Source organism: Xiphias gladius, chromosome 17 (genome assembly GCF_016859285.1).
Source record: "Xiphias gladius isolate SHS-SW01 ecotype Sanya breed wild chromosome 17, ASM1685928v1, whole genome shotgun sequence".
Lineage (NCBI taxonomy): Eukaryota > Metazoa > Chordata > Actinopteri > Istiophoriformes > Xiphiidae > Xiphias > Xiphias gladius.
In genome coordinates, this window is record NC_053416.1 from 18,388,319 (window position 1) to 18,408,038 (window position 19,720).

The window sequence follows — 19,720 nt, forward strand, 5'->3', positions numbered from 1 at the left end:
ACTACAAATCACATTAAAATCTTCACGGAAAGTTTGTTTTACCCCATGAAAACATTGTGTAGTCTGGAAAATCTACCGTTAGCTACAAGTTTGAGTCATAATTGTAAATAAATTAGAATAAAATAAAATAAATAAATAAACTGACAGGTAAGACGGAGGACATGCTGGTGTGGAGCAGTCGATGCCATTCACAGATCAAGCAGCACGTAAGCTAATGTTAAGCGACTCCTGGACATTTTTTTAAGGCGATGCAACCGTTGTTTTTTTTTTTTTTTTTAAATCATGTGTAATGGAAAACAATTTATCTCCATAACGAATGGCTCCTCTCCGGTGAGTAATGTACAAACTTGTGATAATACTTTTGCAATATGAACTGAACGTTGACAAATCGATTACTTTCGAGTAACGAGCCCCGCATAGGCATCAGTATACTGGTGAGCTAGCAGCACAGGACCGACCTGCTGCAGTTGTGTGAGGGCGCCGCTGGGTGAGTCCCTCTCTCCGCTGCTTCTGTCTCCACAGCTCCCTTTTCCCAAAGAAAAGAAGAGGAGAACTAGGTCCGGGGAGGAGGGCCGCCGCCATTATCGGAAAGCTGGCAGAAATACCACCTCCACACGCAATCTGCTCATAAATTGATCAGGACATGAACAATTTCTGTTGCAGTAGAAGCATATTTCAGACGAAGCTCCACGGCGATTGCAACGAACTCACCGTTGTCTCGTGTGCGCGATTGGCCCAGCGTTATGTGGGCACAACAATGGACAGAATAATTATTGAAAAAGCAACGTGGTGAACCGAGAAGAAGACGGCTAGGAAGATTTCCATACGCCCGAATTTCTCAAGAGGAAAAACTCTTGCAAGAAACAAAATTGGATTGCTCTATTATTTGGGATATTCATTTCCTCCTTCCCCGTGTTTAATTGCAACGAAAACAATAATAGTAAATAAGAGAATCCAGACACGGGTAATTGATATTTAAATCAAATTACCCCAATCGTACAAGTTGTAGTATTATCAGTATTATCTGTGAATTGAGACGACCCAGAGTGTATTCTGCAGCTTTATGCCTGTGCACATCAGGCGGCGAGGGCTGCGGCAAGCACTGGCCTGACAGATGCAAGAGGAGAAAGGGAGAAATGCGATGGTATGTACCCTACATGCTCTCTCCTCTTCTTTATGGGCGATTTCCTAGTCAAGCTGTCGAGTGCTACACCCTAGACACCTGGGTAAACAAATTCCCTTTTAACATTGTCTGTCGGTGTGGAAAAGGTAGGCTATCCCTGATTTCGGCTCTAATTTCATTATGTAGACAGCAGGCCTGGCGTGGTCAGCCCCTCTCTGTGCACCCTAAAGCCCATGTTAACTGTTAATCCTTTGCAACGTATAACGTTACAAAATCTTATCTGAGTAAGTAGGTTATATAAATGAAATTGCTCGAAGGTTCGTTTTAGCAAACTGCGTTTTGATGTTGCTAGATAGGGCAGTTTGGTTGTTTTTATTTGCTAAGAACTTGTCTGTTCGTTTGGATATCAGGCCTGACTCAGCTGAGCGGTGTGGACTGCCGGTTGCTTTTGACCCTGCCAGAGTTGTTTGTTTCTAATGTGTGATCACTTCATGTGATAGGTTATTGGTTTCATCATGAGCCTGTGATTCCACATTTTGTTAGATGTTTGACTCCAGTGAGTCATATTGCACATAAATGAAATTCTATTTGTTAATTTTCGCCCTTCTATTGGAATTATGAGCTGGCTATTGTATCTGATGTGCATCACTACTATAATAATGGAAGCGTTAATCAATGCTGTAATAATGTAAATTTCAATATGAAGTGTCTTAACAGGGTGAGCAAATTCAGTTTCCTTTGGCATAGAGCACATGTGTCTGACTTTGTTGATAGTTTTTTTTTATTAATTCACTGTTTTGTCTTTTGAGATGGTGCTGATAGCCGTTGTTCCATTTAGGTGGAAAAGGTGTCAAGTAAAAAATAAAAAATGGTGACTGAGGTGGTAACAGTCATATTTTATGCCTGTCACCCTACTCACTGATCAGCTGACATGGTCATTTAAAGAGCACCACTCCCAACATGTTTTCTCGTTGGATTAATGTAATTATTTAGATACTGGTTCAATGATAAATTAATTTATTTTCAGACAGTGGACCGGAGCTGAAATGAGTATGAATGAAAAACTAATATGCAAAATGTTTGATCGTTAAAGTAATGTTTAAAATGAAGAAAATTTTAAGCAAAAATACCAGAAAATGCACTTGTTTAGTATTTGCTGGTTTACTTTTCTAGTAATAGTAAAGTGTATTCCCTTGGGTTTTGGGTTTTTTCAGACAGAGAAGCAATTTGAAGATGTCACCTTGGGCTCAGAGTAAATGTGATGGGCATTTTTGACATTTTTATACTAAATGATTGGAAAAAATACTCAGCAGATGATAAATTCAACAAGGAGAATAATAGTTGCAGCCCTGGAGCGGACAATAAATCTGCCTGACAATTTAATGAAATTTGCAAACATCAGTGTGCTTCCTCGTTTGAAATTGAGTTTACTGTATTTTGGCCATTACTTGTACAACAAAAATCTATGACCCCTCTCAGGAGATATTGTGACTGGTTGCTATTACTGGTCCTGTACAACTGTCTTCATTGTGCTTTTGCTGGTGGCTAGATATGATGGAAAAAATGACTTGATTTGTACAGTAATAATATTAATGCTGTGACTTTACCCATTACAGTTAATTGGTTTTGACAAATGATCGGACTTGGTACACTATCAAGGCCATAGTCATGATCATGGACAGTAATTAGAGCCTAATAACCAGTTGCACTCAGAGTCAAAGAGCCAACACTAGTTGCTCTTAAACATTACACCCTGCCCTGACTATTGAGAGGGTCCATTTCTTCAATATAATTTGGTATGCAAAGGAAATGTGCACAAATGGTATAAAATGTGCCTCTTATCACTCTCATCTTCCTTTATTATTAGAGATCACTCATTTATTCCGAACAAGAGAAATATAAAAACGGCTATGTTGAACAGTTTTTAAGAAAAAGTACTGGCAACAACACTAGTCCTTTACCACATCAAGTAGCATGTTTTGACAATGATATGTTTTTATTTTTATCATAGTTGCCTAATTTCTCATAGAGATAAGAGTGTGCCATTTGTTCCATTGGTTGTTTTTACAAATTTTGTCTTCTTTCCCTTTTTTATTGCAAATATATTTTTGTTGATTGCCCAGTTTGTCTGATTGATTGTTTGTTTGTTTTTTTTGTTTTTGTTTTTTTTGACAGGATCTGATTCGTATAAGGAATGAATGAAAGAACCCTCTGCTCATATCACTGCACTGCTATTTATTAAAATCGAAGCCCACCAGAAGAAAGTGAAATCTGATCTCCCTTGTGGATCAGCAACTTTATGGACAAACATACAAGTGAACTCCTTTATACAGTGCCTGTTTATGGCAGGATGAGCGTCGGCAGACTATGATGGCGAAAAAGCAAGATGCCCGAGCGCCCATTTATAACCTCATCGTGGTGGGTTTGTCAGGAACAGAGAAAGAGAAGGGGCAATGTGGGGTTGGGAAGTCCTGTTTATGTAATAGGTTTGTGCGACCTAGTGCTGATGACTTCTACTTGGACCACACATCGGTGTTGAGCACCAGTGACTTTGGGGGTCGAGTGGTTAATAATGATCACTTTCTGTTTTGGGGGGAGGTGTCACGGGTTCTGGAGGAGGGCCCTGACTGTAGGATGCATGTTGTGGAGCAAACTGAATTCATTGATGACCAGACATTTCAGCCGCACCGTAGCACTGCTATGCAGCCCTATATCAAACGGGCAGCCGCAACGAAGCTGGCTTCAGCAGAGAAGCTCATGTACTTCTGTACAGATCAGCTGGGTCTGGAGCAAGACTTTGAGCAAAAACAAATGCCTGAGGGCAAGCTGCAGGTTGATGGCTTCTTGCTTTGTGTTGATGTAAGCCGGGGCATGAACCGCAACTTTGATGACCAGCTGAAATTTGTCACCAACCTGTATGGTCAGCTCAGCAAGACGAAGAAGCCCATTGTGCTGGTCCTCACCAAGTGTGACGAAGGAGTTGAACGCTACATCAAAGATGCACATACCTTTGCTATCACAAAAAAGAGTCTACCAGTAGTTGAGACATCTGCACGCTCAAATATAAATGTGGACCTTGCCTTCCTCACTTTGGTTCAACTTATTGATAAGAGCAGGGGCAAGCCCAAGATCATTCCTTATTTTGAAGCCCTAAAGCTCCAGAGTCAGCAGATAGCTTCTACCAAGGATCGCTATGAATGGCTAATCAACCGTATAGTAAAGAATCATAATGAAACCTGGTTAAACACCAGTCGACGCATGAACACCTCCCCAGAGTACAAAGAGTATGTCTTCCTCGAGGGAACAGCTAAGTGCAAGAAGCTTTTTCAACAGCATGTCTACCGTCTGAAGCAGGAACATATTGAGAGGCGTCGTAAAATATACTTAAGCACTCTTCCTTTGGCACTTAGTTCTTTGGTTCCTGATCTGGATGAGATAGATCAGCTGAGCTGGTCTGGGGTACAGAAGGTCTTAGAGTCCAAGCAGCACTTTGCCCACTGGTTTGTTGTTCTGGAGGACTCACCATGGGAGGATACATCTCACATTGATAACATGGAAGATGAGCGAATCCCTTCAGACCTCCTGGAGACCGCTGAAGCAGAGGACATATTTAATGCCCACTTGGAACATCTGCGTAATGAGTGCAGACGAGCAGAGATGAGGCTGGAGTTTAAACAGAAATTAGCTTCCTCTCCCTTTGTCACACCTGGTAAACCATGGGAGGAGGCACGCAGCTTTATCATGAATGAAGAGTTCTACCAGTGGCTTGAGGAGCCAGAGTACTTGGACTTGTACAACCGCCATCAGAAAGAGATGATTGACCGTGCTAAAGAAGACTTTCAGGAGCTCTTACTGGAGTACTCTGAGCTTTTTTACGAACTTGAGGTAGATGCCAAGCCAAGCAAGGAGAAGATGGGGGCAATTCAGGAGGTTTTGGGGGAGGAACAGAGGTTCAAGGCGCTACAAAAGCTTCCAGCTGAAAGAGATGCTCTGGTACTGAAGCATATCCATTTTGTCTATCACCCTACCAAGGAAACCTGCCCTAGCAGTCCTCATTGCGGAGACTCTAAGATTGAACAACTCTTAGCTTCACGTTTCCCCACATGTTACCCCTTTTTTGATGTAAAAGCTCATTTTGGAGACACCAAGGCTGACAGAATTAACCTTGTCATACTGGGGAAGGATGGACTGGCCAGAGAATTTGCCAATGAGATTAGGGCTCTCTGCACAAATGATGACTGGTATGTGTTGGATGGGAAGATGTATGAATTGACACTGCGGCCTATTGAGGGAAATGTACGTCTTCCAGTGAACTCCTTCCACACGCCCACTTTCACCCCTCATGGATGTCTGTGTCTGTATAATTCAAAAGAGTCTCTCTCTTATGTGGTTGAAAGCCTTGAGCGACTTAGGGAATCAACTCTAGGTCGAAGGGATAGCCAGCTGGCACAGCTGCCAACATCACTGCTTTTAGTCACTAAAAGAGGCGTAGGATCATATGTGGATATAGGTGGAGAAACTGCCTTAAACCTAATAACACAAGGGCAGCAGGTTGCAAGGAGATTGCAGTGTAGCTTTTTAGACCCAGCCTCCCCTGGTGTGGGCTATGGCCATAATGTCAATGAGACTCAAATCAACCAGGTGCTGAGGAGCCTTCTGGACATTAGGAGAAGCACATCTTTTAGTAGCAGCTCCCCACCCCTCCTCCCTGAGCCTCAAGGTTTACGAGACTCTCCTCATCAGCCAGTCCCGGAGGCAGACCTTCGCGTCGTCATGTGTTTAATGTGTGGAGACTCCTATGACATCGAGCAGCTCCTGTCCCCTTTCCTAATGCATCAGCACTGCAGGCCCATGTCTAATAGTGGTACCTCTGTATTGCTGGAGCAGACAGTTGGTGGACACAAGCTGGCTATAGAGCTATCTCTGCTTTCATACCACGCCTCCTTTACTTTGCGCAAGAGCAGGTTAGTACATGGCTACATTGCAGTGTACTCAGTCTCTCGAAAAGCCTCCCTGGAGACTCTGTGTGCATTCTTATGTGAGGTACAAGACATCATCCCAGTTCAGCTGTTGGCAGTGGGAGATAGCCAGGCAGAACTCACTGACAGCGACTATGCCTGTGAACAGCTGATTCAGGGGGAGGAGCTAGCCCATGAGATCGAGGGTCGTTTCAATAGTGTCGTTTGTGGCTCCGGGGGGGTAGTGGGGGGCCTGCACAGGATAGACATGTTCCATTCTTTTCTGATGGAGGTGGTAGAGAAACGCAACATTGTGGAGGCCACACACATGTACGATAATGTTGCTGAAGCCTGCACCAATGAAAATGTGTACTCTCCACGCTGCAGTTCTCCCAGTCCTGTCACCATGTTTCTGGATTCAGAGGATGACGTAGAGCCATCGCCACCATACTATGATGGCACACTCACTTCTCATAGTGGCGGCTTCAACCTGCCTGACTTAGATTCCAGTGACATCTCTGTCATCTCTGATATCAGAGACTTTGAGAACAAACTCAACAACAAAGTACCCCCCCAAGTGAGAGTTAAACCGGGTGTCACTTTTGACTTCCGGAAGGTTAGCCGTAGCCCATATATCGATACACTAGGACATCGTCGCTCCCTACCCTCTGCTGTTACCTGGGTTCCCGGTGGGGATGTGGGTTACGATCCCTCAGACTATGCGGAACCCATGGACGCTGTTTCAAAACCCCGCCCTAGCAATGAAGAGATCATCTACTCAGTGCCACATGACAGCACACAAGGCAAAATCATCACAATCCGCAACTCCAACAGGATGCACTCGAATGGTAATGGCTCAGACAGCGAAGCAGACAGCAGCTCTCTTGAGCGTAGGAGGAAGTTCTCGGCAGTGGGGGTGAAGCCTCGTCTCTACCGTGACCGCTCCAAGCGGCTTGGCAAGTTCAGCAGCTTCCGCACAAGCTTCATAGGCAGCGATGATGAGATGGGAGCTCTTCCAAAGTCCAAGGAAGATGACTTTGGGACCCTGAAGGGTGAAAATCTTGTTAATGAGGAGAGTGAAGACCCAAAAAAGAGGAACATTCTGAAGAGCCTGCGACGAACTGCCAAGGTGTGTATTTTACCCCCCTTTTTTTTATTTTTTAATCCAGAAAAGGTAGCTCATTTACTTTTAATTCACTTGTTTATAATCTCAGACAGAAATTGGTGGTAATTAATTCATGTTTTGTTTTTTTTAACTGTTCTATATAATAGATGTTCTGTATAGTAGTGCTATTATAGTTATAAAATATATTGAGGTTAGTGTTGAGTGAGCTTGTTTAAACCTTGGTATATCTAGACATTAAGCTTGTGACTAAATGTGACAGACTCTTGATTTGCTGCTGATTGGGAACATCACATTTAGTTAGAAGCCAATGAGGGCCACTTAGTATCAACATAAATATCCCTATTTGAGACAGTCAAGAGTCGTCTGTCTTTCTTTCTTCACAGAAAACAAGACAAAAGCCCCGTCCAGCTATTCCGAAGCCCCTGGAGAGCAGTTACTTTGGGGTCCCCCTAGTAAATGTGGTATCCCCAGACAGACCTATCCCACTCTTCATTGAGAAGTGTGTCCGCTTCATTGAGACAACAGGTAAGTTGTTTTGTCTTTTAACCTCTGTTTAACTATCTACATTGTGCCGCTGTGCCTATGATGTATTCAAAATGTGATTTAAAGTTTTATTCTTGGAAATAATGGCAATGGTCATACATCAGTTTTTATTCTTCACTATAGGCAAACACATAAAATTAATGTTATTTGTTAGTCATCTATACATGCTTATTGTTAGATCTCCTAAACCCCTGCGCCTGTTCATGACCAAGTAATGTGAAAGAAAAACAGTGGTTTATTCAGTTTCAGTTAAGTACTCCAACAGAAACTGCCAACATCTGTATTGTCATGTCTGTTTGCAGGCTAATGAAGAGCTTGTGCTTTGCTTGTTTCCCACTGAACCCCCCCCTCCCGGTTCCCTCTTTTCTCTGCTTTGCTGTGTTTTCCTCAGGCCTGAATACAGAGGGTTTGTATCGTGTAAGTGGCAACAAGTCAGAGATGGAAAGCATGCAGAGGCAGTTTGAACAAGGTGAGTTACTCGTCAGACTTGTTGAACCAGGTGTTTGACATGTAATTATGTGGCTGCCTAATCAAAACATAAACAGAAGGTTACCAAAGGAAAGTGACATGCAACTGATTGTTTGGTCCTGAAGATATCTACTACTGATGAGCTTATTTTCTCTGATCCCTTTAACTCTCTCTTTCTCCTTTGTAGACCACGGATTAGACCTAGTGGAGAAAGACTTCTCTATAAACACTGTGGCTGGAGCCCTCAAAAGCTTCTTCTCTGAGCTGCCCGAGCCCCTGGTGCCTTGTGCTCTGCAGGTGGACCTATTGGATGCTTTCAGTAAGCAAACACTGCTGGGCTGGGAGGGTCTTCACTAGAACATAAAAAGATTATTTCTTTAGGAGGGAAGAGGGTAGGGAAGGTTTTGACAGACCTGCTTTGCTCTGTTTTAGGTGTTTCATTGTTGACAAGAATAATTTCCATCATACTGCAGAGAGAGATTTTAGTTTACAATTACTGTGTGCAATGCTGAGCTCTTAGATTTAATGGTTGCTTCCCTCCGTGTGTGCAGAAATCAATGACAGAGAACAGAGGCTATATACCATGAAGGATGTCCTGAGGAAATTCCCCAGAGAGAATTATGAAGTCTTCAAATATGTAGTGAGCCACTTACACAAGTAAGTTGCCGGTCTACTGTTTAAAACACTTTCATGGATTTGTTGGTCTTGTGTGGTAGACCCCCATCTGTTTTTTGTTTTGTTTTTTTCCGCACCGTATGATGAGAATGAATAAATTGGTGTCTGATTGTGTTTTTCGCAGGGTGAGCCAGCTGAGCAGGGTGAACTTGATGACCAGTGAAAACTTGTCAATCTGCTTCTGGCCAACTCTCATGAGGCCAGACTTCTCCACAATGGATGCCCTGACTGCCACACGCACCTACCAGACAATCATCGAGACCTTCATCCACCAGTGTGCATTTTTCTTTTACAACCAGCCCCTCCTCGACTCCCCCACCGGCCTAGCAGGCCTCCCTGCCTCACCCACCACCACCCTCAGTGGGAGCTCTGCCTACTCTTGTTACCGTTCCTCTCCTCCCCACACCACCACACACTTCAGCCCCCTGCAGCAGTCCCCACCCACCACCCCCCAGTCTCCCCTGCAGTCACTGCTCCCTCCCCTCCACCAGCACCCCCACTCCCACCATTCCCCTGCCGAACAAGAGACACTGTGAGAGACAATTAAACCACATGTGCCCATGATGATGCTGGACCTTATCACCAACACGCACTATAAAAAAAAAAATTAAAAAAAAACCCAAAAAAAACCCAAAACAAAAAAAAAATGTGCACTTGCACACTACATTTCTGATCATGGACAACCTAGGTTATGAAGAGCGGAGATAAGTGTCTGAGAAACTTCTCCAACCTGTCATTTGTATCCATACCTGTGTGCATCAGGGTAGGCTACCATTAGCAGTGATTCTCTCTCTGCCCTCTTGAGTTCCTGATCGCCTGGAATTTGACATCAGGACAGAAGTGGAGGACAGAGGTCGCTGTCACAGCAAGCCTCTCTTCTGTCAACAGCCACCACTTATCCTACACTACTAAGAAATTGAAATCTCTATGCCAAGCTGGAAGAAATGATGTGTGAATGCCATGTTTTTATCCGTGTATAACTGTTATAGTTTTTTTCTTTTTTTTTTCTCATGAAAGTACTGCCACTGGATTTATAGACTGTTCCTCTGTAGGTCCTTTGGGCAGCAGTGTGCTCCATATAGCAGAGGGTTCCTCTGTCTGCCTTTGGGGTTTCTCTCATTGGCTCTACTTGAGGGGTCAACATGGGGAGGGAAGGGAAGGGGTAGGTACACATCCAGGGATGCACTTTAATGATCACTGTTGTTTTTCCCTCGAAAGGGTTTTTTTTTTTTTTTTGGGACATACTGTTTTCTTGTGTGTTTTTAATTTCACAGCTCAAACAGCCATACCCATTGCCTCTACAGAGCTCTGGCAGATCAAACTTTGTTTACATCAGACTTGTTTTTTTATCCACAAACTTATCTGAAGCACTTTTTGATAGTTTAGTGTTACATTTGAAGAAATGCCACATTTATTAATTGTCCATATTGTTTGTTTAGTGGTTGAGTGTGGCATCAGTACAGGCTTGTGAAACAAGATCCTTTTGTAAAAACTTATGTTCTTTAAGTTGATCCAGAGGTCCCCTTTTAGGTTGATGGGAAATCTGAGTCTGCTTATTTTCCTCATTCATCCAGCCATGTGAAAAATAGTTTTCTTTTTAGAGTTTGTCCTTTTTCTAGCTGTTGGTTGATCAGAGTGGATGTGTAGGGAGGTTTGGATTAATTAGACCCTGATAATATCAGAGATCAGTCAAGTGAAGGAGAAATGTTGCCATTTTTGAGTGTGTAACCTAGTCATACCCTAATACAACTCTACATTGCCATCTGGTGTTCATGGAAACCAAACGCTTGAAACATGATAAGTTGCTGGATGTGTTGCTGTGGCTGTCTATCAAACCAAGCTCTTTGTATTCATCTAATATTAAGGACCTTTAACTCAGAAGGTTTAGTATTCTCAACACACTGTTACTGCTAGTTCTGCTATACAATACAATGACCAGTAGAAGTTAAATATTTGTGAATGAGACACATTCAGGAAGCAACACCGGCCGTTTACCTGCTCTAGTGAATTAGTTTTGTGCTGGCATAATGTCCTCCCTTTTCATGGAAAACAAGCAGTACATTTTCAGTGGTACCACTGTTAATGAAGACCTGATAATTTTAAGCATTAAACGTATGAGAGGAAGCACTGTCTTTTCAATGGGATTGAGAAAAAATGGAACACGAGACATACAAGTTCTGGATGATGTGGCTCTTATGGTTCTTGGTTGCAACAATGAACAGACTAGTTAGGTCATTGGTTGTATTAGTATTTGGGATCACTTCTGGTACTTTTGGAATCGCATTGCTGTTGGAAGTCAGTCATTTTATATGTTTATCAGACTAAACTCAGAGCATCTCTTCAAACTGCTCAGAGCTGTAAGTTGTAACATTAAGGCTGGCACAGAACCATCCAAGCAGCTTTCCCACTATAACACGATTCTTGGGAGTATATAACCTTACTACATCACTTGACTTCTGACACAAACTTGGCAAATCTGCTGTTCAATGAGCAAAAAGTGAGTGCATACTACTCTATAATGGTTGTTTATTTGTATGTGGGGGAACGCCACCCTTTAGTCAATAGTAGAAAACATTTCTAGTGTGTATTTCGATGATTGAAAGTCCATTTTTACAATTTTTGTGAATGGTTCAAGGCCACATAAGTTTAGTGCATGATTTAAAAAACACACCAAGGGAGAAGGATGAAAGCCTCTTCCTGTTTGAAAACATGAAATTAGTACAAGAACAAAACAATTACTGAAGTGGAATAACTGAAACGTGAAAGTTTATGTACTGTGCACCAAGAGCAAACCATGGAATTTGTCTGACTGAGAATAGTGTTTCAAGATGAAGGCCTTATGTGAACTGTATAATAGTTAATAAATTAAATCTTGTAAGATTGTCCTCAGCATTCTTGTGGTGCATGTGTATGTGTCCTCCATTGATTCTTTTACAATTTGAGAGGTACCTCCAACCATTACCATCACAAATTGTTTGAATTTGAAATGACAGTGGAACTTTGTTAAAAATGTATTATCTAATTATATTACACAAAGCCACACAATTGCAGCTAGAATAATATTGTCACAACAGTGGGCCCCAAGGAATTAAGAATATCAGTTTGTTGGTTAAAAATGTTAGTGTTACGTGAAAATGGAGGGGAGGGTCCATGGCAGTTTTTTGAAAAGCCCTACTTTTCCCTACTGCCATTAGACAGGCTATTTTTATCTGCATCTTCCATTGTGCAATAGTGGAGTGACATTTAAACTATTTTCCTGACTGACAACTTGGTACGCAGATACAGCACGTCATGAATATATATTTATCTTGCATAAATAGCAGTAAATAATCTCTAAAGAAAAATCTATGTAAAGCTATCCATGAAGCATTCTACTAATAAACTAAGTACGCAATATAAATTGCAGGTAAGGTCTCTGCTTCAGATACTTAGAAGCTGTAGTTTGTAGGCACAAGTACAGGTGACTCTGAAACGCATCAATTATTCACAGCATATCCCTCGTGACTGACTGCACTCTTGTGGTAGAATACTTTTGTCACAGTATCTGTTAACCTCTGTGGAGGAAGTCAGACATCATAATGATGTGATGCCATCTTGTGGCTGCATAGCTGTAGAGCTACAAAGGCGAGCATGTTTTTGCTTCCCTCTCATTACTGACAGTGGATTCTCATGTGTCATGTGATTAAAAAGTTGCATGACTTTATAAGTTCCTTATGTACCCTTTCCAGCCCAGTCTTTACACCTCAGATTTCAGATTCAACTCCTAATTCTCTGATGACTTCTCCATGTTGATATGCATCACTGAGACCAAACGGAAATCTGGTGGTGAACATCCTCTGCTGCCAAGGCTGGGGCAACTGCCCCGGGGCCCCAGGTTCACTCCACTCTGCTTCTGTCTACATTTTATTAATCGTAAATTTGTTAGAAATTTATAGTAGAATGTTGGGTCCTCCATCTTGAGGCCCTTCTCTTGAAGAGGGACATTGTTTTGATACCTTAATTGTTTTAGTTTATATTGAACTCATCGGTATAAAGTTGTGTTTTATGAAATTGCTTTACTTTTTTTCTCCTTTAAGTAATTCACACACAGGAAACCTTGGAGAACTGTAAGGCCGCAACCAACTATTACTTTCATTATCAGTAGGTCTGACAATTATTTTCTTTAATAATCAGTGTATAAAATGTCAGAAAATTGTGAAATATTCCCATCATTATTGTGTGAGGCCCTAGTTAACATATTAAAATTCCAAAAGCCAAAATCCCCAAATTTTGAGTTTACTATCAGAAAACTGTGAAACTAGCAAATATTTAAATTTGTGAAGCTGGGATCAGTTAAAGTTTGGCCTTTTTTTACAAAAATAAATCAAAAATTTTGCCATTAATTTTCTGTCAATCAGCTAATTGCTTGAACAACTCCTCATTTCACATCTTTCTGGGTGACTGAGGAATGGATGAATGAAACTGCCATGTATAGTGGAGGTCAAAAGGGGCCAGACTACAAATTTTTGCCCCAAGACCACCTAAGAAGTTAAGATGATATGCAAACAAACCTATTGAGAATGACAGAAGCCGTGACGTATGAAAGATAGCTTTATTGCACAAGGTGTTAGAATGATCTTTTTAGTTTTTGCTTTCTTTTCATAGAAAATGTACTTTTGAACACAAGCAATTGCTATAACAAGCAACTCAAACAAATGTTTGGGATACCCTCAGCATTTTTTTTTTAGCTTTTGATTTTCATACATTTTTTCCTTCAATTTTCCCCTTTTAGCAAGCATGCAATGACTTTTTTGAGGATGAACAAAATACAAAATAATGATAATAAAAAAGTAAATAGGACAAATGACAACATCAAAAGACCTTTAAAAAAGAATAAAAATTCAACAAATTAGTATCAAAAACATAAAGGGAAAGAATTTTTTTTTTTTTTTTTTGCCCATTTCAGAAGTAAAATATTTTTATTTTTTGATACTATTTCAATTTTGAAATTGGGGCATTCAACCCTGATGTGTCCCCTGATTTATTCTGACGAAAATAGCTCTTCATACAAAACTGTGTTTTATGTACAAGACTTAATCTATAAACAACACTGACAAAGGTAGAGATGATGGATTTAGTATGTTAATGTTGGTGAATTTTTACTTTAATTCATCTGAACAGGGGAAAGGGACGGGAGTCTGAATAATTCAGGTTTACAGACCAACTCCTGTCCAGTATATACACAATACAATAGTACTTTGTGTGACCAAAAGAGCTACGAGTCCCTGATTTCACTTGGCTGAACTGGTTTTAGACACAGGCCACATACCTTAGTACTGTTTGACCTCTGTAGCCAAAATTTTGACAAAATCCCAAACAAATCAAAACAAATATTATAAATCAAAATCAACAGGCCAACAGATACCCCCTCCCCTTAACAAACAAACAAAGAAAAAGCAAATGGATAAACAAATATAAACCACAAAACGCTATCATGGAAATGCTTCAAAAAGACATTCCAATAGGTTCTTGTGTGAGTGTATATTAGCGCAAAATGGAGGGGTATGGTGGTAACGAAAGTGGGACATATACAGTACTTCAGACAGGGCAAGAACAAAGATATCAGTTGTGTTAACATTATATCATTTTGGAAAACTGAAATCCCTGACATAAAACATCTTTCAACATTATATTATTTTTCATTCACATCATGACTGGGATTCCTTCAGCTAGTTGTCTTTCTTTCTTTGAAGAGCAAGGTTTGGCTGCGTGGTACTGAGGCGGACTGAGAAGTCGGTAGGACGCGTTACTACATCTGTGACTGTCAGTCTCTGCCATCTACACCAAAAACAGAGGCCTTAATACTGTATCACAATTCATGTCTCTAACCACTTTGCAGCAATGTTCCTCCCAACATAAAACTCATTTGGGGATTTACCAACCCATCAGGTTCACAACGGGGTAACTAGAACACACATGAATTAGGCGTCGCAAACCACGGAGGTTATAATCTGTTCACCCAGAAGGCTGCCTTTTCAGGAACTGAAACTAAAACTAAGTAGCCTATCTTGCTTTTCCCATCTCAACATGGGGCTTGGAAAGGGCCGCTCTCAAAACACTCTTCTCTTGGTCGGTCTACATACAATAACATACAGAAGATGCCGTATATATACTAAACTTTTTTTTCTTTCTTTAGTCCAACCTTTTTTAAATTTCTTTTTTAAATTTCATGATTGAGCGATTGTCTCGTTCTTAAATTTGACATTAACATTTAATTTCTGTGTGTACCACTACACTATGGTAGTAAATACAATTCATACTTTGTCATAATTGAACTTAAATGTCAATAATATACCTATATAGAAATATATATGTAAATTCTTTATAATACCAAATATTCTCTATTTGTAATGTGAGAAATCATAGCTGGTTCATTTGGGTTGTCATGATTTATTTAATAAGTTAGACACTGTTCAGCTGGAGAGATTCTGTCACATTAATGTGACAGAATCTCAGTCTTTCCCTCTTGGAAGTGAACCTGAATCATTTCTTTCGGAACCACCATTAAGAGAAAATCTGCCAATAGCTATTTGGGACTTTAAGAGACACATAGAGGGTGAAAGACATAGTAAGGATAGGGAACTTAACTGGAAGTCCTGCAACTTGAAAATAATACTCAAACTATGGAGGACAGTATGTGTGTGCGTGAGAGACAGGATGGCCACACAGCTTCATACTGGCTATTGTAGTCTTCATCATCATAAACACAGAGCTTTTAGCTCCTTAGTTATAGTCAATATTTCCAAATGACCACAGAATTGCTTCCTGGTTTTTTGCTGTGCAACTCCTGTGAGAACTGAGCTGAGCACCAGCCGGCTGGAACTGTTAGTTGGAGTTAGTAGTTCTTTTATAGAGTCCCAGGTGAACATGAAAAGTAGGGTTAGCTGGGTCTCTGTCTGGGAGAACACCTATCCCGAGGAAAACTACACAGGACGCTGGGCAGTTCACCATTGGTTGGGTGTAAAGAATGATGGTTGCATGCCCTTTCTGGCCCAGACTGAAAAGTGCCAGAGTGGGGCTGGCTGAGGAGTAGGACAGCAGTGCAAGTCTGTGCAAGAGAATGGACTACACCAGTGTGTATGACTTGGAGTAGGCCCCAACACTCTGTTTCTGCAGTCTCCCCAGTGCAGAAGAGCTGCTCTCTAGCAGCGAGTCTCTGGAGCCCCCCACCTTGTTACTGTTGGTGGGGTTGCTGCCCGTGCTAGAAGTGGAAGCTGTTGCTGCAGTGTTGGAACTGGGCATGGTGAGAGTCCTTTGGGGTAAGGTGGCAGTGCCCGAGCTCGATCCCAAGCTGCCCAGCCCAGAATGACCCAATGTTAGGGCCTGCTGCTTGGCAGGGTCTAGAGTCTTGTGACGGCCCTGGGTGTGATACGCCCGCTGCGTTAGGCTGCGGATTGAGGCTTCCCGCGGTGGCACAGCCGGGCATGGGTCATGCAGCTCCCCTTGCTTACGGAAGAATGGATCCGTCTTCATGTAGAGGGGTAGGTTGCAGAATTCACCTGTGAAAGACAAGAAAAGGGTCAAAAGGGTCAGGACAAGACAAGACAACACAAGTCATTTGAATCTAAAATTACTTTTGCGTCATTTTGACAGCTTAAAGTGAATGATGATGACAAATGATTTCCAAATTCATATTAAGAAATATGTCCTGGGCCTTTGTTGCTATATAATAACGCATGGTTTTGCTTTGATTCTTCATTTGTGTGGTGAGAAGCTAAGCCTTGGAGTGACTGCTCAGACTTATCAGTCAAGTAACATGACTCCTTGCTCCCTTGTGTAGCTTGAGTCATTCTACTTTATTGTCTGTAGGTAATTGCTGAACGGTATAATATAGTTTATGATTCCACTTGGATCAACATTTTAGGTCACTGTAAATAAAATTCATACTTTTGGTTCAGAATTCTGGCTTCACTTTTCGGTGCCAATGCTGGGTCACAATAAGTAGGCAGAAGAAGCCAGAAACTGCAGTCTATGTTGAGTGTCTTAACTGTAACGCTGAGGTAGTGCTACAGGTGAGCTGAATGCAAAACGCATTTTCAAAGGTGCTAAATCAAGGAAAAGAACGAGTTCATGCAGAATTGTCTCTGCAAGGTTCTCATCTTTCATACTTACTTTTGTTAGCGCGGTGGGGAATGGGCACAGCCACATTTTTACCACGGTCGTAGTCCTGCGGTTTGGGTGGTGAGGCAGTGAAGCGGCAGATGCCTGGTTCGGACGGTGTGCTGAGGGAGGTCATGCTGTCTGCTGGGTCATTAGTACCTGTGGTCATTTGGTCAGACGAGCTGTCGGAGATGAAACACTCTGTAATGGTGAACTTTGCATGCTGCAGGTGCTCCTCCAGCTTGGCGTGCTCATAGGCCCTCGCCAGCTCCTCGTAGGTGGAGGAGGCGCTCTCTGTCGACACCATGCTGTTTCGACCCTTATCTGGAAAAACAAATAATATATAATTGTGGCAACAATTTACTAACCTGCTGCTATTTCAGAATGCAAAAGCTACACTGCAATAGTTAAGAGCCAACTGAGTCACATTTTAAATTTCCTTACATTGACTTCCAGGTGGTTGATTGATTTTTTTTAAACATATTTTCAAATATGTAGGGAAGAAGAAGAACCTTTGACGGCACTGAAAAGTTACAACATGTTTTAGAGAAAGATTTACAAAAAGTTTTAGTGGGTGTGGTGGTTAAAGATGGAGTACTGTATGTTTTCTCCCATTCTTTCTCCATCCTTAAATTTGGTAATTTTAGAATGTATGTTATGGTGTATATACTGTACACTTGCCTCTAGATTGGTCTTACATTTAATTATAAACTAAAGACTGAACTGCCTCTTGGTGTAAAAAATGGAAATGAGATTAAATCAATAGTAGGACATAGTCAGTTGCACTGGTGGGGATTGACCCACCTGTGTCTTGGGAGAGGCTGGCACTGTAGCTGTCACTCTCAGTCGCAGTGATCCCATGTGAGCCCATTGTCCGCCAGTCTGAGGTCAGAGTTCGTGCCGAGGCTGTCGACTGGCTCTGACTCGGTCGGCTCAGTGTCCACTGGCTGGAGTATCTGTTCCTGGAGCTGTGAGCTGATTTGATACTCTTCCTGGACACGGGGTCTGGGAGAGGTCACAGTGATCAGAGAACAGCTTTGTAGCACAGAGACTGTGTATCCATGTATTGATTGTCAGGAAGACTAGATACTGTGTTACTGTTTAACTGTGTCATCATTGGCATGACTGAAGTGGGTGTAAGTGGACATGCAATGCAATAAAGGGTCAAATTTTTCACCCAGATTTACCTGCTCAGTCTCTTTCATGTCTCGTCACTTTATCACAACTGTGACATTTAATGCAAAATCTTTATGTTAAAAGAAAAACACAACTCACTCGTCCCTGGGCGGATGTCTGACATGTCTATCAAAGGCCCTGAATTCTGGATAAGGGCTTGGTGGTGCAGAGACACGCCTGTACAGAAGTTCTGAGGATTCACTGACTGGCTAAATTCAGTGTCTGTCACTGGCACTGCTGCCTTGTCTTCCCCTGTTGCAGGCAAGAGATGAGGAAATAAAACAGTTTTACAAAAAAATGTTAATTATCTAATATAAGCTAATAGGGAATTACACTGATAAATGAAAGTTGTGTTGTTGTCCATGTATAGCCACGTGCCTATCTGTTTAATGCCTTCCTTGTCCTCAATGAGTAGCTGAACACGTGGGATGTCAATATGGAGCCTTGGTCCTTGAGGAGGCCCCTTCACAGGAGTGTCTATACTGCGATTGTTCTTGCTGCACACACACACACACACACACACACACACACACAGACACAAAAGGATATGATACATACTGTATAGTCATACTGATTTCTCTTATAAAGTTTTCCAAAAATAGATAACATAAAAGCTGAATGCAAGCTGGCTCTTACCTGATAAGCATCTCAGCAAGGCTCTTAGCATCTATAAGAAGACAATATCTTAATTAGATTATGGTTAGCTGTGAAGATAATCGTTTCAACTTGTCACTCTGTGCTACATTAATCCATTACACACAATAACATTGATCTCTCTCTGTACTCTCTCTTTTCCTTTCTCTCACCCCTAAGACGTTTAAGCCTCTTCTCCTTGCGTTTCTTGCGGATAATGAAGAGTAAAGCAACACCCAAAGTAACCAGGATGACAGGAGAGCCAATGGAGAACAGCTTTTTCACATCATCGCCTTCTCCGCGAGCTGATTTGATGGGGGGGATTGTACCTATGGAGAGAGGGAAAGAAAAATGAAGAAAAAAAAAAAAGTATACAGAAAAGTTCGCACGAGAGGTAGAGATGACAGAAGAGTGATGGAGAGACTGAAAAAGACATGGGATACACTTACTGCCATCATAGTCAGTAGTTGCAAACTGGGAGCTCTGGTTTCCACACCCTGCACTGTTGCAGGCCTTCATTTTGAGCTCGTACCAGGTGGCCTCCCGCAGCTCGCTGAGGAAGAGCTGAGTGGTGGAGTTGGCCTTGAGGCTCTGCCAGGCCCAGGTACCTTTGGGTCTGAAGTCCAGCATCAGGTCAGTGATGGGGCAGCCGCCGCTGGTCCAGCCCTGCAGGTTGAGACCTGCATGAGTGGAGTTGATGTGGGTGAGCAGCGGCTGGTCCTTGTTGAACACTGGTTCTGTAGAGAAGAAGGGCAAAGATACAGAAGAACAGGAGGTTAGACGGAGAGTGGTAATGCCAACGAAGCAATGTGGATTATAACACATTTGGATTTAATTCATGATTTTCTTTTTTTTTTTTCGGTAATAGCACAGTTTTCC

At 41.9% G+C, this 19,720-nt stretch overlaps 2 protein-coding genes across 6 annotated transcripts in view; one reads left to right on the plus strand and one right to left on the minus strand.

The window, feature by feature from the left end:
• The first annotated feature begins 308 nt into the window (after positions 1-308).
• Positions 309-11,789, plus strand: arhgap35b (Rho GTPase activating protein 35b). 3 transcript variants are annotated; one of them, XM_040150667.1, is made up of 7 exons: positions 309-487; positions 3,299-7,210; positions 7,591-7,732; positions 8,142-8,219; positions 8,406-8,537; positions 8,770-8,875; positions 9,018-11,789. In XM_040150667.1, exons 2-7 carry the CDS (start codon positions 3,491-3,493, stop codon positions 9,427-9,429), a joined length of 4,590 nt encoding a protein of 1,529 aa, XP_040006601.1. In that variant the 5' UTR covers positions 309-487; positions 3,299-3,490; the 3' UTR covers positions 9,430-11,789. The 3 variants fall into 3 exon arrangements, with proteins under 3 accessions (XP_040006601.1, XP_040006599.1, XP_040006600.1); XM_040150665.1 differs by lacking the exon at positions 309-487 and adding an exon at positions 494-1,144; XM_040150666.1 differs by lacking the exon at positions 309-487 and adding an exon at positions 1,354-1,407.
• A 3,948-nt stretch (positions 11,790-15,737) lies between these two features.
• The window catches only part of LOC120802646 (Down syndrome cell adhesion molecule-like protein 1 homolog), a 52,302-nt gene continuing 48,319 nt past the window's right edge, over positions 15,738-19,720 (minus strand). For 2 of the 3 annotated variants that reach the window (XM_040150686.1, XM_040150689.1), the window contains exons 26-33: positions 19,291-19,578; positions 19,015-19,170; positions 18,845-18,875; positions 18,587-18,705; positions 18,308-18,460; positions 17,837-18,037; positions 17,045-17,356; positions 15,738-16,431 (exon numbers count right to left, since the gene is read on the minus strand). In XM_040150686.1, the coding sequence (XP_040006620.1) occupies positions 15,998-16,431; positions 17,045-17,356; positions 17,837-18,037; positions 18,308-18,460; positions 18,587-18,705; positions 18,845-18,875; positions 19,015-19,170; positions 19,291-19,578 (1,694 nt within the window). In that variant the 3' untranslated portion in view covers positions 15,738-15,997. Of the gene's footprint in view, positions 16,432-16,819; positions 16,825-17,031; positions 17,357-17,836; positions 18,038-18,307; positions 18,461-18,586; positions 18,706-18,844; positions 18,876-19,014; positions 19,171-19,290; positions 19,579-19,720 lie in introns of all 3 variants that reach the window. The other variant, XM_040150687.1, reaches the window with a different exon arrangement.

What these genes read in the sequence shown, in the direction of transcription:
- arhgap35b (XM_040150667.1), top strand. Translation starts at nt 3,491, where the DNA reads ATGATGGCGAAAAAGCAAGATGCCCGAGCGCCCATTTATAACCTCATC. An exon ending in CCGCTTCATTGAGACAACAG is followed by an intron (nt 7,733 to 8,141) that starts GTAAGTTGTTTT and finishes TGTTTTCCTCAG; the next exon opens with GCCTGAATACAGAGGGTTTG. An exon ending in GGACCTATTGGATGCTTTCA is followed by an intron (nt 8,538 to 8,769) that starts GTAAGCAAACAC and finishes CCGTGTGTGCAG; the next exon opens with AAATCAATGACAGAGAACAG.